The 15,791-nt window shown below is 43.1% G+C and overlaps 1 protein-coding gene across 2 annotated transcripts in view; it reads right to left on the bottom strand.

Annotated features, from left to right (window-relative positions):
• Plekhh2 (pleckstrin homology, MyTH4 and FERM domain containing H2) overlaps positions 1-15,791 on the bottom strand; it is a 97,693-nt gene that overhangs the window by 14,428 nt on the left and 67,474 nt on the right. The window contains exons 17-24 of one of the 2 annotated variants that reach the window (XM_040737694.1): positions 13,122-13,313; positions 11,225-11,333; positions 9,847-9,959; positions 9,048-9,227; positions 7,393-7,490; positions 5,771-5,948; positions 4,709-4,864; positions 3,541-3,638 (exon numbers count right to left, since the gene is read on the bottom strand). In XM_040737694.1, coding sequence (XP_040593628.1) covers positions 3,541-3,638; positions 4,709-4,864; positions 5,771-5,948; positions 7,393-7,490; positions 9,048-9,227; positions 9,847-9,959; positions 11,225-11,333; positions 13,122-13,313 — 1,124 coding nt within the window. The remainder of the gene's footprint in view (positions 1-3,540; positions 3,639-4,708; positions 4,865-5,770; positions 5,949-7,392; positions 7,491-9,047; positions 9,228-9,846; positions 9,960-11,224; positions 11,334-13,121; positions 13,314-15,791) is intronic. The other variant, XM_040737695.1, reaches the window with a different exon arrangement.

Genomic DNA, 15,791 nt, shown 5'->3' with positions numbered 1-15,791 from the left:
AAGCATCGCAAAGAAGCCCAAGAAGAGTCTCCAAGTCAGAGCGGGAAGCCCAGCCAGGCAGGGTGGTGCACACCTGTAATCCTTGCATTCAGTAGACATGAGTTCAAGGCCAGCCTAGGCTACATGCTGAGATCCTATCTTTAAGAAAAGGATCTTGATTGTGGAGTCTTTAAAATGTGAGGATCACTAGAAGAAATAGGATAGGCTAGATGACCTAAGACCCTTCTTGACTTACAAGTCAATGGATGCAGGTGCTCTTATAGCCGGCTAACTGTGGAGATGGGACTGTTAAACCACATTCCAGAAAACAGCAATTACAAAGTGTTATCAAAAATAATCTGGGATTTCAAGTAGGGGATAGAAGAGCGCTCCCCACAGGAAGGATCTTGCCAGTTTGCTTTGTTGAAAACCACACCTTGACTTTTGCAATGTCAAGAATATAGCAAGGAATAAAATAAAATGAGAACCTTTCTATACAAGTTAGGATTGAAATGTTAGTTTCCAAGCGACCGTGTCTGAGAGTGTGTTCAAAGCCCATTAATTTGACCTCAGATCCCTGAGTCAAAATAATTAAAATTCCATAACTTGCTAAATATAAATTTTAGATTCCATGATGAAGGAAAACCGGTATTTTAGGCCTTACAAAGCAAGTTGGCAGAAGAAGAATCGGATTTCTGGCGGCATTACAGGTCACAGCTAGTTCCCCTCCTGACTGTGCCACTGGGAATTAGGGTTCATTGTTTAAGCTATTTATAAACATATGCAAAGCTTGGCCATGTTTAGAAGCAGTATCCTTTCTCATAGCCATGTCTCTCCAGGCTTTTCAGACTCTCTTGTTTTGTTTGTTGTTGTGCAAACAAGGTAGTTTCATCATGCTTCTCTCTCTCTCCTCTCTTCCTCTCTCCCTCTCTCTCCCTCTCCCTCTCTCTCTCTTTCTCAGTGATTTAAGGCCTTAAAGGCATTCCTCCTTATTTGTAATGATTTATTTATCATGTATACAGTGTTCTACTTGTATGTATCCCTGCACGACAGAAGAAGGCACGAGATCTGATTCTAGATGGCTGTGAGCCACCATGTGGTTGCTGGGAATTGAACACAGGACCTCTAGAAGATCAGCCAGTGCTCTTAACCAATGAGCCATCTCTCCAGACCCCTAAAGGCATTATTCTTACCTGTAGGTCTTTCAAATCACCTCCATCCATTTCACCCAAAATTAATTTTGATTCTAACCACAGTCATTGTAACCAGAATTGGTATGTGCTAATCAACCATAAGGTACTAATTATTAAGAATTGTCTTAGACATGGTGGTCTTTCCATTTTGTTCCAACGAAATCAAACTGAATCTTGACCTAACCACAAAGAGATCAACAGATGGGGACAGCAAAATGAAAGCCTTCATATCAGTACTTCTCAGGCTTTCAGAGTGTATGAATTATCCAGAATGCTGCTTAACAGCAGACTTCCAGAGGCTTTAGCAGCCACTCTTGCCAGTCACCAAACAGCCAGAGATGAAGGCTACCACCAAGAGAGACATCAGTAGAACTACTGTGATACAACTTAAAGACACCCTAATGTCTCAATTTACCACAGCAAATCCCCAGGAGTAGACTTCCTACTCCCAGGAATAAGTCATTTATCAGCCTGTGCCATGTAGGGCGTGCTGGACAGATGACATCTCGGGATCCACTCAAGGATGGAATCACCTTATACACTCAAAGTAGAGACAATAGCTACTTGCAAAATGAATTCTCCTAGGTCAGGGGACAGCCTGGAAAACCACTGTCTTACACAATATTGTGATGGCTAATCTTGCTTGTCAACATGTGTTAGAGAAAACCTCCAAGGAGGGATTGCCCCCGTCAAATTGTTCTGTGCACATAGCTGTGGGGCATTTTTCTTGATTGTTAATTGATGTAGGAGGGCTCAGCCCTCTGTGATTGGTGTCAGCTCTGGGCAGCTGGGCCTGGGCCCTATAAGAGATGACTGACCAAGAGCCTGGGAGGGGGCAGGTAAACAGCTTCAAGCTCTTGCGTTGAGTTCCTGCCATGGCTTCCTTTGATAATGGACTATATAACCTGAACTCCTTATTTCCCAAGTTGCTTTCAATTTTGCTGTTCACCAGATGGGCAAATCCTCATGTTTACAAGCTCCTGAATAAAGAGGCTCCGATAGGTAACAACTAGCATTGGTTCATAATAGGGGTTTGGTGGCGCACACCTTTAATCCCAGCACTCGGAGGCAAAGGTAGGTGGGTCTCTGTGAGTTTGAGGGCAGCCTGGTCTACAGGGCGAGTTCCAGACAGTCAGAGCTGTTACACAAAGAAACCCTGTCTCGAAAAAGACAAAAAACAAAAACAAAACACCCCCAAGAAAACGTGGGGGGAGGTCTGTTCAAGCAGAAGGTGGCCAGCCCCTGGTGGCTGAGTGTGTAGTCACAAAATATGATTCTTCACCTTAATTGAACCATTTTCTTATTGATGAAGATGCAAGCCCTCTGTTTTGTTTTTTCACTATTCCAAAAATATGGAAAGAAACTGGGCCACCCTAGAATATTCTGTCCACTTACGTGGGTTTTTCTGTAGGGTAAATTATTAAAAAGAAATGTTGAACTACATGAAAGGCTGTCCTGGTCTTTTTATATTATACAGTAACTTCACTTTGTACATTCCAAAGCTAAGTCTCTTAAGAGCTTCCAGAGGCAATTCTGAAAGAATTCGACATTATGCCAGTAACTCCACCAGGTTCTTGGCCTGATCTTTTATAGATTAATTTATGAGCTATGAGACTCAAAAAAAAAAACTAGAAAAACATCTTTTTTGGAGGAAGATTTAATGTGAAGTGGTCCAGTTCAAAGCTACCTTCTGCTAAAATAGGTTAAGAAAGAGTATTTGAGAAAGAATGAAAATTGAGTTTCTGACCGTGTGCCAAAAATTGTTATAAATTTTATCTATTGAGAAGGCTCATACTACAGCACCACTGGCAGTTTCCTGACATGGACTCTTAGCCTGTCTCCATGGACGCTAACAACTCCTTCAGAGACAGTTTGCAAAGTTGCTGTTCTCCGCCTCTTTCTGAACTTAGCCTTAGTATCAACACCATCTCAATAAAAGCCCCCAGAAGCCTCCAGCCTAGGTCAGGGTCACGCTGTAAGCTTTCATAGAGCTATGCTAGGTCAGTGTGTAATGATGTATTTATTAGAGTGGCTGTCTTACCTAACTTGGAAATTCCAAAAGGTTGGAGATTTTTCGCCTGTCCCGATCACCATTTTACCCTGAGCATCTATCTAAGCAAACAGCTTAGAGCTGAGGGGTGGGTGGAAGAGGGTGGAGGACAGAAGGTGACAGAACAGAGAAAGAATGAGAATTAGAAACAAAGACTGGTGTGGCAGTTTCTCCCAGAACAGAGCTATTATCTGTGGAATATAGACACAAGTGCAAATCTGATGACTTCCAAGGCCAGTCTAGGAAACCAGAGCGCAGGCCCACGGTTTGGACACAGCTGCACACTCGGCTCCGCCAGGCAGCTCCAGTATTCCATACCTGTTTTTGTAAGTCAGACGGACAGTCCTTGTGCCCTCACACTTGCCAGGCTGCTGCTCTTTGGATGCCTGCTCCCATTTAGAAATAATGTCACAGATCTAGGAAGGAAACAGAAAGCTGAGATCCACAGGACTTTTAAAATCAAGAGTGTCTGTGAGTTCAAACAAACCAAACTCACTGGAGCCTTTTGGTTTTAGCTTCTGTAGAGCTCTGCACTTAGGCTTTAATGATAGATACATTGCTTTTTTTTTTTCTGGTTCACTTGTCAAACTGGATACACATTAACTTTGGACTGTGGCCATGCAGTTTTACTCAGAAAGGAATTTTAATGCAGGATTGCATGGGGGTTCCAGGGATTTTTTTTCTTCAAGATTTGGTCACTGAAGAAGCAATTTTTTCCACCTTGTAAATTTATCAAGATTGGAATAACAAGGTACCCCAAAGACGTCTGAGACAAAAGGGGTGCTCTCCTTTTCACACTGGCTGCTTGGTGTAGCCAGGACCTTGTCTCCCTCTATTTCCCCACTCACAAAAGAAGTGGACTGTATCTGTAAGGTCTCTGCAGCTCAGTAACTCTATATTTCTAATTGTGGACATCATTCCATGAAACTTTGTTTTCTTTCTTTTAACCATGAACGAGAAAAAAAGATGTTTTAAAATACCCTTTTCTGTGTTTTCATTGGTTCCTTCCCTACCAGACTGCAGTTCAGTTTTCCCCCAAGGCCCAGTTCTGAAATTTCCCTCTATGCAAAGGGTCACAGCCCTCTTAGAACATGTGTCACTTCAGTTGTACTCTAAGACAATCAGTACATGAAGCTGCTCTTTTCTAAGGAAACTAAAGTCGGCTGTGAGCAGAAGCCTTATCTGTGCCTTCAGACCATTTAGCCCTCAGGATACTGGGAACAGCTGTGAAATACTGATGATCATAGATGGCATGCTAAGAATTCTGTGTTACCACCCCGCCACTCCCCCCAAAAAAAGGAAGGGAGAAAAAAAAAATTCTACAGCTTCGCCAAAATTTGGCAGTTTTAAATAATGGTACTGATTGGGTTTCTTACGTCTTTGGACAATTCCTGACCTAAAGTTGCACAGACTGATAAGTCTTTTGCTATTTTTGTTGTTGTTGCTGTTTTGTTCAGTTTGGCTCCTTTGAAGAAAGAAATTTCACCTTGATATTTCCCTGAAGACAATGCTCAAGGTCTCTTCCAGAAGGGTCATCAGTGAACAGTGCAAACCCAGACTGTGCTGGCTTCCTCATTCCCGTGTCCTGGTTCAAGGTATTCAAAAATTCTTCAACTGTGGTGGATGCATCGAACCCAACTACCTAGATGAAGATAGCAAGACAGTTAGTTCTCTTAATGAAAAACACAAGCACTGAACAGGTCTCAGAGGAAGCAAGGTAGTGTGTTACTCTAGGTGCTTTAACTCTCTTTTTTGTTTTTGTTTCTGTTTTTCGGGATAGGGTTTCTCTGTGTAACAGTCCTGGCTGTCCTGGAACTTGATTTGTAGACCAGGCTGGCCTCCAACTCACTGAGGTTCACCTGCCTCTGCCTCCTGAGTGCTGGGATTATAGGCGTGTGCTACCACCGCCTGGCTTAACTTTTTTCCCAGCGCTGGAGAAAACAAGCAGATTTGGTAGTCAGCTTGCTATAAGAATCCAGAAATTTCAGCTTCAGCCAACAGACAGACAGGAATTCAAAATGGAAAGGTCACTTGACAGTTTTAGATATCATGTAGAGATTACAATTAGGTTTCCCCATTAGAAACAAGCTAAGAAATACATTACAATCTGCAATCAACATGCACACGAAAGAAAATACATTCATTTTAATAAATAAGCACCTTGCCAGGCGGTGGTGGCCTTTAATCCCAGCACTCGGGAGGCAGAGGCAGGCAGATCTCTGTGAGTTCGAGGCCAGGCTGGACCGACAGCCTTCAAAACAATACAGAGAAATCCTGTCTCGTTAAAAACAAAAATAAATAAATAAGCACCTTTATGTATTTAATATTTATTCTTAAAAAACACATTTATTTGTGTGTGTGTGTGTGGTATGCGTCACGTTGAGTGTGAGGAGGTCAGAGGACAACTTTTGAGTGTGGGTTCTAGGAATTGAGCTCAAGATGAAAGGCTTATGGGGACAAAATGTTCAATGTGGGTTTGCTTTTCCTGTCTCTCTGTCTCCCAGCTTGGCTCTCTCAGAGATCGGTGTCTGCAGGCTGGCAAGCCCACCTGATAGATCCCGTTCATGAAGTGCACCGGTATGCTGAAGGGGAGGGAGTGATGGTACGGGTTACGGAGGAGGGTGGAGAGGATCTCCATCCGAGAGGGCCTCGCCTCCCGATCTCCATTTTGCTGTGTTCTTTGCACACATCGCTGGCAGTAAATGGCATATTTCCCAAATTCTGTCCTGTAATGCAAAACTTAAGATTAAAAAATCTAAGGATAAACTTAACTAAGACCATCTAAGATGTATGATTTTCACAGTAATATCAAACTGTTAGAATGTTTATGGGAATCCAGTTTCTCTTATTTTGCAATAAACTCAATGTTCCTATGCAGTTTCTAAAAAGATATGTCTGCATTGCTATAACCACACACTGATTTAAAATTGCCAGTAATTATACAGTCAATATTTCATTACTATGCTAACAAATTGAAAGAAGATACTACATAAAGAATAACGTGCTACAACAAAACTACGGGGTGGAGGTCTCCACATTGACCCCAAAGCCTTGGGCATAGTAGGCAAACACTGTACCTAAGTCACACCCCTAAGTTTCCCAGCATCCTCTTTTGGAGATCATGCACATTACTCCACTGTTAGACAAGGTAAGAAAATGCCTTCAAACAAAAAGCACATCATATAAACAATACACTAAGCAAAACTATCCAAGAACATACACATACAAGTGGGATGGAGACTTTTATCTCCCCTTACATACATAAAGCATAAGATTAAACACAAATTAGTTTGAGTTTAGAAGATACCATTTCTAAATACACTTATTTATATTCAAGTGATTTTCACACTCAGTGGTGTCACCCTTTGTCAGGGGATCCTCAGTCATTATTGTCTCTAGACTGTGTTATGGACTGCAGTGTATTTTCCTGTTTCCCAAGCTGCTTTTTGTTTCCTTGTATATATTTGTTTGTGTTAGTCACAAGGTTAGCACCCCAACACAAACTTCTTGGGCCGGGGTGGGCTTAGGAGGTAGTAGAGAGTTTACCAAACATTCACAAGGCCCTGGGTTTGAGGCCCAACACCACCAACCAAGCAAGCAAAAACGACTAACATAAGCCTCTCTCAGCTGACAAAATGAACCCAGAAAAGCCTTGGCCAACTGCCTTAGACCCTAGTCTAAAAAGATCATTCTGATTAATTTGATATTAAATATATTTTTAAAGAGGATTAAAAGAAATTAGAAGCAACTCTAATACAACTTTAAAACAAAGGAAGACCATGGAGGAAGACTCCCACAAAAAGAATCCAAAGTGGAGAAGAGCGGTGAAAGGGGAAACTAAGGAAACAAGATAATTTTGTTGCTTTCACCCATGGATCCCAAGTCATTCGTACTTGCAATGCACACTGTCTATTCGCAAAAAAAAAAAAAAAAAAAAAAATGTTCTTTGGCAGACCATCAAGCTCTTGAATTAATCTGGCATAAGATATTTAGCATTACAAAGGGGACGTTTTCCAAGCGCTACGGTAAACGGTAACGGGATGCCTCCTGCCCCAATACTTGGTTTGCGCAGTCTTTTGAGAATATACCCGGCAGGTTGTTAGATACTTATGACTTGCTGTAGACTCGTGAGGCCACACAAATGGCTCAGCTGGCGAGCGCGCTGCGCACCTGGTATCTGCATTCCTTCTCAGATGGAGCTGCAGGAGCCACAGGAAAGGGTGGTGGGGGAGGAAGAGGCCAACGCAGAGCGCCAGGAGCTGCCAGCCCTGGGTGGGGAGAAGAACAGTTCATTAGAAGCCAGGGCAGGCAGACGCGCATATGCGGCAGAGCAGGGTACAGCTCGCCTCTTACATTCACCAGACGACTCAACGTTGGGTCAGACACATGACCCGCCTAGTTTTACCTACTGTCTAGGACTTGCAGGAGCCAAGTCTCCTAATGGATTCAGCGGCTCTTTGTGATACATCACACGCAAAGGTTAGGGACTTCGCTCTCCTTTTACTTATCCACTGAAACATATCTTTGAGAAAAGCAGACTACAAAGAAGTAAAAATAGTGGGGCGTTGGTGGTGCATGCCTTTAATCCCAGCACTCAGGAGGCAGAGGCAGGCGGGTCTCTGTGAGTTGGAGGCCAGCCTGGTCTACAGAGCGAGTTCTAGGACAGCCTGCAAAACAATACAGAGAAACCCTGTCTCAAAAAACAAAAACAAAACAAAAACCATAAAAAACAACAAAACAAAAAAGAAGTAAAAATAAAAACCATCTACTTAAAACCTCACCTGCTTACTATACATACACATACAAGGACAAAGTATAAAACATCAACAGGGACTTATTGAGGCACCAGAATCATATGTGGTCCACCCCCTCCCCTTCACTCTCCTCCATATGTCCTTTCTATGTATTTTTCCTCATTAAGCAAGTATGACATCAATCATTTAAAAACATCTTACTTAAAAAAAGTTGGAAGGATAGGTCTTATCCTTGAGAAGCCTAATCTAGTAGGAAAAGTTTATATAAATGCACAGCAAACTATAATAAAACATAATATCATGAATTGATTTTTTAAAATAACATGAAGGTAATGACTAGGGGCACCAAGGAAAGATTTGCTGGGAAGACATAGTGTGGTTGGGGTGGATTGTAAAGTCTAACACTGGGAAAGGAGCCCAAGAGGGACATGCCAGGTACACAGTGAAGAGCACTGCAAGACACCCTGTGTTTGCAAAACTGGGGGCGGGGGCAGGAGGGAGGGGACGGGGGTCAGGAAGGAGGGAGGCGGAGCAGGAGGGAGGGGGCGGGGGTTGCTCATTCAGTGTTCAACAGTAAGAGTTCATTTATTCACTGCCAAGCACCATATAGAGAGAAGCTCCTGGAGTCAGATTCTGCACTTCAGCTTCCAAACCCATCGCAGGTGGCTGTGAGCTGCCTGATGTGGGTGCCTGGAATTGAACTCTGGTCCTCTGCAAGAGCAGTATAGACTCTTAACCACTGAGCCATCTTTCCAGTTCATCATGTGACCACTAAGTTTTTGAAGCATGGTCAGTGACATGGGAGAAGTGACTATAGTCTATAGTTCTAGAAGGCAATATGCACACTGCAACTCTGGTGTGGAAAGCAGTGGTAGTGTATGAATCTATATACTTGTGCAGTTATACACAAGCATAGGATAGACAAGTAATCCAAAAGGATATACATCAAAATATCAGTAGCCATTTTCCTTTCATACTGTTTGCATTTTTCAAATGTCTATACCGAATGTGTATCATTCTTGCAAACAGAAGACGTCGTTTTAAATTGCATGTATATGCATCAAAGTATACCTGCAACGGCCCCGGCTGGTTCTGCGGCTGTCTTCGCCTTGTCTGTTTAATAAGCTGACAGCAAATCTCATTCTGTAGCTCAGGATGTGTCAGGCAGACCTGCAAAGCACTCTGGGCCAGAGAGATATGGTAGTCGATGGCAGGGGAGTCGACCGCAGCATTTATAAAAAGCTGGCAGGTCTGAATGGAAAAGAATATACTCAAGGTGAGAAATTATCAGGTTTATTTTGCACAAATCATAGCCATTATATCTTTTAGCAGTCTTTTTTGTTTAAAACAATGGGGAAAAAAGTATTATGATAACTCTAATCAAAAGAAATCCAGAGTGGCTACTGTAATAGCCGACCAAGCAGATCTCAGAACAAGAGGATTTTGCCAAAGATAGAGAGGGTCATTTTATAATGGTAAAGGGTCACTTCATTCAGAAGACACAATGATTACACTATGTTCTCTAATTACAGAGCTTAAAAATGCATGTTTGCCTCACACAGGCAGTCATTCATTTTAGCCATCACATTTTCATCTCTGAAGTTCAACTTGGGTCTGTTAAATACTTCCCATTGCCCTCCTTAATCCCATGTTTTCCTTTACCACACAAAGTACATCACCCTATATATTCTTCAAAAGACAGTGAGGCTGGGGGATATAGCTCAACGGCAGACAGCTTATCTTCATCATCATCACCATCATCACCATCACCATCATCAACACAGATTGGATTTTCTTAGAGTCAAACTTTATAACACAAGTGATTACATTCAATTTGATTAAGTGATTTGCCAACAGCTAACAATTTTACCTTAAACAACTTAATGGCCTCAGTCTGCAGAGCTTCCGAAGGCAGTGTGGTCAGAGGGGACAGGATCCCTTCTTTGCTGTGACACAGCGTGGGATGTCTCCATATCTGGGAGGCTGAACACAGAGGAGCTCGTGAGCTGAGGGAGACGATTCACATCCTTGGTTCCCGGTAGCCTGACCCTTTAGAGTTCAGCTCGTGCAGGTCTGGTTCGCTTTCTCCCAAGGGTCATAAAAACAAGACAACAAAAGCAAAAACCCTCCCAGGGATGCTGTTGTATCAAACATCCCCAGGTCCCCTGCAGTTTTCATGTTTCTGTTCTAGAGGAATGCAGGAGTGTGACATCCAAACTGGCTGGGCCGTCACAATTCTACATGGCACTATGTTGCCTATGCACACCAATAGGTATCGACCTGGGTAGCAAGGTCACCTTAACAACAAGGACCTTGGGAGAAAGATCTAGAGAGATCTTGAGAGAAACCAGATACCAAGACAAAGAGGAACAAAAAGTCATCCCTGAAATCGATACTTAGTAAGCTGCTCCCCATGGCTGGGTGTTTAGCTCAGCGCCAGAGCGTGCCCTATCCTATCACAGCTCAAACGTAAATGTGATGCGGTCTCTGTTCATAAAACACACAACCTTTTCTGATGGCTAAGCTTGGCCCTCAGAGGGACAAGGTTTAGAAACATGCCTCTAGGCAGGTCTATGAGACTTTCCCAGATGACTAACAGGGGACGGAGACCCACCCTGAACAGTGGGCTTCACTATCCCACAGGCTGGGGCCCTAGAGTGAAGAAAAAGTGGAAGTAAGTGCTGTAATCGACCACCTCATACTCCTGCCCAAGTGCCTTCCCCCACCACAACCAACTGTACCCCTTAACAGCAGGCCAAATGAACTATTCCTACTTAACTTCCTTAACTGCTCGTCAAGCATTTGATCACAGCAATATGAAAGGTAATAAGACACTATAGTTATAAGATGATTAACATCACTATAAAAGGGTTAAATGCAGAAGCGAATGGGGACTTAATCTCAATTCTGATGGAGCAAGCACTTTAGGAGACTCAGGCTCTGCGCTGGAATGTGCTGGTTGAGGGATGCTCTAAGGCTAACCAGGATTTCATCACGTTAGTGAGAGTTGCCAAGAGCGGGGCACCCCGGCAAAGGGAGCCATGTGAGCAGAGGCAGAGGTGTGTGAGGGCATGAAGGATGCCTATGATTCTGGAGCCTATGAATTCCGACCCATCCATTACAAGCAAAGCCAGCAGGAAAGCGGGCACGCTATAAGAGGAAGCTGCTAAGCCACAACTACACCAGGTCAAGGGGTTGGGGACCCATTTCACGTACTCCAAAGCCTAGGTAGGTGCTTAGGAACTTACAAGGCTCGCCCTCTATATTTAGCAGTTTGCAAACCAGCTGTTCAAATTCGGATCCAACATTTACATTGTTACTTCCAGCAGCAACAGTGAGATGATAAAGCCAGGTGTCCTTGGAAAAGAGAGTATGTTAACAGAGATGTTAGCCAAGATGCCCTTTTCGGCTTTGCCAGAAGGAACAACGTGCAAAAACAGTGAAAAACAAAACAAAACAACCACAAAAACCCCAGACAGAAACCACATTCATTTTTAATTTGTCCTTTTAGTGTCTGTGTGTGTGTGTACAGAGTGCATACATGTGGACGTCAGAGGACAACATGAGGGAGTTTGGTTTTCTTTCTATCCTATGGGTCCAGGGACAGAGCTCAGGTCCCCAAGCTTGCTGGTAAGCCGCTGGGGAGGGCTTATGATCTTGAGCCATGCCTAAGCCATTCTACACATGCTTCTTAGAAAAGCAAGCTAAAATTAAGGCGTCCAATACATGTTGAGAGTCTAGAATAAATATATCTAGCTACCTAAAATTCCTTTAAGATGTATAGTTCTTATATTCTAAGAAAAACAATGAAGTCTATTCAACTTAAAATTTTACTAACAAAGTAATACATACAGAATACTGAAGAAATAAATGAAATACTAATGAAGAAATTCATACCCAATGTTTCAACTTCCTTTTTCCAACTGTAGAAATATATGTGCACACTGGGTTTTTGTTTGTTTATTTTTGGTTTTGGTTTTTCAAGACAGGGTTTCTTTGTGTAGCCCTAGAACTTGCTCTGTAGACGGGTCTGGCATCGAACTCAGAGAGCTGCCTGCTTTTTTCTCCTGAGCACTGGGTTAAAGGTGTGCACCTCCACTGCCTGGCTTGTAGACTGAATTTTTGCATAGTTGGTATTATACTGAAAGTGTTACAGTTTTTGCATTTTACTAATAATGCTCAGCAATAAATTTTCAGAGAGTAGATATTGACCCATGTAACATTTTTTAGTTAAAAAGAGCGTTTGTTATATTTTCTATTTGTTAAAAATACCTCTAAGATAAAATTATTTTAAAAATAATATAGCCAGCTGGGTGGTAGTGGCACATGCCTTTAATCCCAGCACTTAGGAGGCAGAGGCAGGAGGATCTCTGTGAGTTCCAGACCAGCCTGGTCTACAAGAGCTAGTTCCAGGACAGCCTCCAAAGCCACAAAGAAACCCTGCCTCGAAAAACAAAATAAATGAATGAGTGAATAAATAAATAAAAATAATATAGCCGATTAATTTGTGATAATTTTCTCAGTATATATTCCTTGTAAAGAAAATTCTAGGATCAAACCCCAAGCTTTGCACATGCGTGGTGAGCAGTCTATTACCAAGCTGTATCTCCAGCCTCCTTACTGTGCAATCTTTAAACATAACTAGGAGTCATAATGAAGACAGGGACTCTAGGAACAGGCAGGAACCCATCAAGTGGACAATGCAGGAGCTCCCCAGAATGCTCTTGGGCCTTCACGCTCCCTTCAGTATCACGTGAGAACTTTCCCCACCTCAGGCGAACTCAAAAAAGTTGTAAATCTTTGACAATATGAAAATTTGCCACCTTCTCCTTTTTCCATTTCTTCTTCTGGAAGAACCGTCAGTGCTCTTAGCCACTAAGCCATCTCTCCAGGGTCATACTTCTTAAACATAAGGTCCTTTTGTCCCCTACTGTCACCATTAATTTCAATCTCGACACAACATTTGTCAACAGATTGGCATGAGGTTTACTTCCAGAGAGTCTCGTGAAACAGAGATTGAAGGGCTTTTTTTTTCCTCTCCCGGTCCCAAATCTGCTCTTATTTCCATAAAATTGGCTTGAAATCCGCTGTACCCCAAGTGGAAAGCCTGAATCATTTTAGGCCAACCCAAAAGACTTTGACTACCTTCTCGTGCTTGGATCCGATCAGCAGGTATGTCGGGCCTTGGTCCTTGGGGTGGATCACGACGGTGTGGTGAGTGGAGAGCAGACAGCGTCCACTGGCTTCATAATCTTCATCAGAGTCACAGGACCTGTCCACCTCCTCCACCTTAGCCTCCCAGAGCTTGATCTGACCTAGAGGGAACTGAAGCAAAGGCTAGCAGGGGTCAGGAAGGCACGGCACAGCACGCTCAGTCTTTCCGTACTAGAAGCTATCATGGTCCTCTTCCTTTTTACTTTTAAAAGGCACACACACACACACAAAAAAAATGCCTCATTGAAATCTGATTCTCCACTTTGTTACAAACAGAGCCGCAACAAGCAGAAACATTGTGTGAATGTTTCTGGCCCGGTAGGGTCCTTGAGCCCCAAATAAACACACAGATGCTATATTAATTATTAATAACTAGGGCTTCTTATTGGCTAGCTCCGTCTTAATTATTAACCCATAACTACTAATCTATGCATTTCCACGTGGTCTTGACTTACCGGAGAATGCCAGACCTGCAACTCCTTTGACTGCAACACAGTGACTGACCCTGGTAGGCTCTCCTGCCTACCTTTCCCAGAATTCTCCTCCTCTCCTAGTCCCACCTATCTTCCTGCCTGATTGGCCATTGGCCAAACAGCGTTTTATTCACCAGCCAATAAGAGAAACATATCTACAGAAGGACATCACCCATCACCCAACGGTGACACAAGACAAGCATTTGAGGAGAAAAATAACATGGATGGGTGTGTTAGGTTATCCCAACAAATTTGAACAACTGATTCCTTGCTGGAGATATGGTAATACTTCAGCCAAAATACCCAGCAGATTCAGTGTTCCTCACAGAACTGATGAGCAGTTTGGTTAAGCTAGTGGATCAGAGGGTAAAGTGTAGACATGGGCTCCATACTGTTCACAGAAAAAAATAAACAGGTAGCAGATACAAAGGCCATCTCAGATCCCCATGAGCGTCTAATATTCTCAGACTATTTATCCAAGTGTGTAACACATCCCTGGGAAAAACAGCTGCTCTTTCCATTGCAATTTAAGGGTAAGAAAACCTCCCTACAGCTAGCTTTGTTAAAGTTTATTCTTTTACTGACTAACATAAACATGACTTCCATGTTAATCATTTAGTATCTGTTTTTAAATTTTTACATTAGTTAAGGACACTACAGAGCATTCTTTGGGTTTATAGCTTCTAAAGTATTTGGCCAGTTTTGCAATCACAGGGATTATTTTTTTGGAGGGGTAGGGTAGGGATAAGTGTTGAGGCAATGCCTCGTTATGTATCTAGGCACTGAAGTCAACCCCCTGCATCAGCTTCCTGGGTATTGGGATCATAGGCATGCTGCAATTCTTTGAAAAAGCCCATTCTAACCACAAACATGTGCTATCATCCATTTTTACGATGCATTCCAGGGCTCCACGCTTGGATTCTTTGTCCTGACCACCTACACACACGATGATGATTTCATCCAAGCTCATGGCTCTATTCCCAGCAGATGTTAGCAACTCCCAAATACCTAACTCCCGACTCATGGTCTGGGCTCGGGTGTCTAAGGGTGTCTCAAACTCCCTTCAACACATCCACCTCAACCACCTGCTCCTCCCAGACTTCCCCCACCGCACTCGGTGACTTCATCCTTCCAAAACTCGGTGCCAAAAACACTGACAGCATCCGCTGACCCCTTTCTTTCCTTGACATAAATTCTGTCGACAAGACTTTCAAAATGTATGGTCTCTTCTGAGAGTGCCCCCCACTAACCACAGCTGTCCCTGCACTGGATTAGTCTAACCGTCTCCTAATTAGAGTCTTCCTCGTTTCCTTCAGCCTGTTCCTAAATAGAAGCCTCATGTCTCTCCAGTGCGTCTTGACTCACTCGGAGTAAAAGCTGGAGGTGGCAGGACATTTCTTTGGCCTAAAGATTACTTTGAACTATAGCTATTTTCAAAATCAAACAAAAACACAGGTGCAAGGGTACACTCTGACTCCCCCACCTCCTTTTTTTTTTTTTTCTTTCAAGGCAGGAGGTTAAACTCTCATATGGAAGATGCTCTTGGTAACAGGCTTGAAAACAACATTCTGAGCATCAAGACAGGAAGCTTACACAGAAGCTCTGGGTAAGCCCCACCTACCCTGCCAGGCACTTTTCCACCCGGTTAGCTACAACTGTCCATCCCTGTTTTCCCAAGTTACTGCTGCTTGTTCAGATTCACAGTGTCTTCGTTTCCCGACAAAACCTCGTGTGTCCCGTACAACCTACACAGTAAGCTTGTATACTTTTCTCCTACGATCTGTCCCATGTTAGATTAGTTCTGAGGCCTACTGAAAACCCTGGCAGCACAGAGGCAAAGTTTTGTCTCCCTTAAAAAGCCAGCATTTTTCTTTGGCTTGCTAGGACCTGTGTGGTACAGCCTCTGTCACACCCCTCACCTGACTTCCCACTACTCTTTTCCTAAGGGGTTCCAGTCCAGTCGCATTGTCTCCACGCTTACTAAACACAGCAGGCATGCTCCTGCCTCAGGGCCTTTGCATTTGGTACTCCTTCTGCCCCCCGGAATATTGTCACAAATATTCACATCGTTGCACTTTGACTTAGGATCCAATGAAAACACGAGATCTTATTGGGATATTGTATAGAA

Source organism: Mesocricetus auratus, unplaced genomic scaffold (genome assembly GCF_017639785.1).
Source record: "Mesocricetus auratus isolate SY011 unplaced genomic scaffold, BCM_Maur_2.0 Super-Scaffold_100676, whole genome shotgun sequence".
Taxonomy (NCBI): domain Eukaryota; kingdom Metazoa; phylum Chordata; class Mammalia; order Rodentia; family Cricetidae; genus Mesocricetus; species Mesocricetus auratus.
Note: the sequence above shows the minus strand (reverse complement) of the source record. Positions and strands in the feature narration are given on the sequence as shown.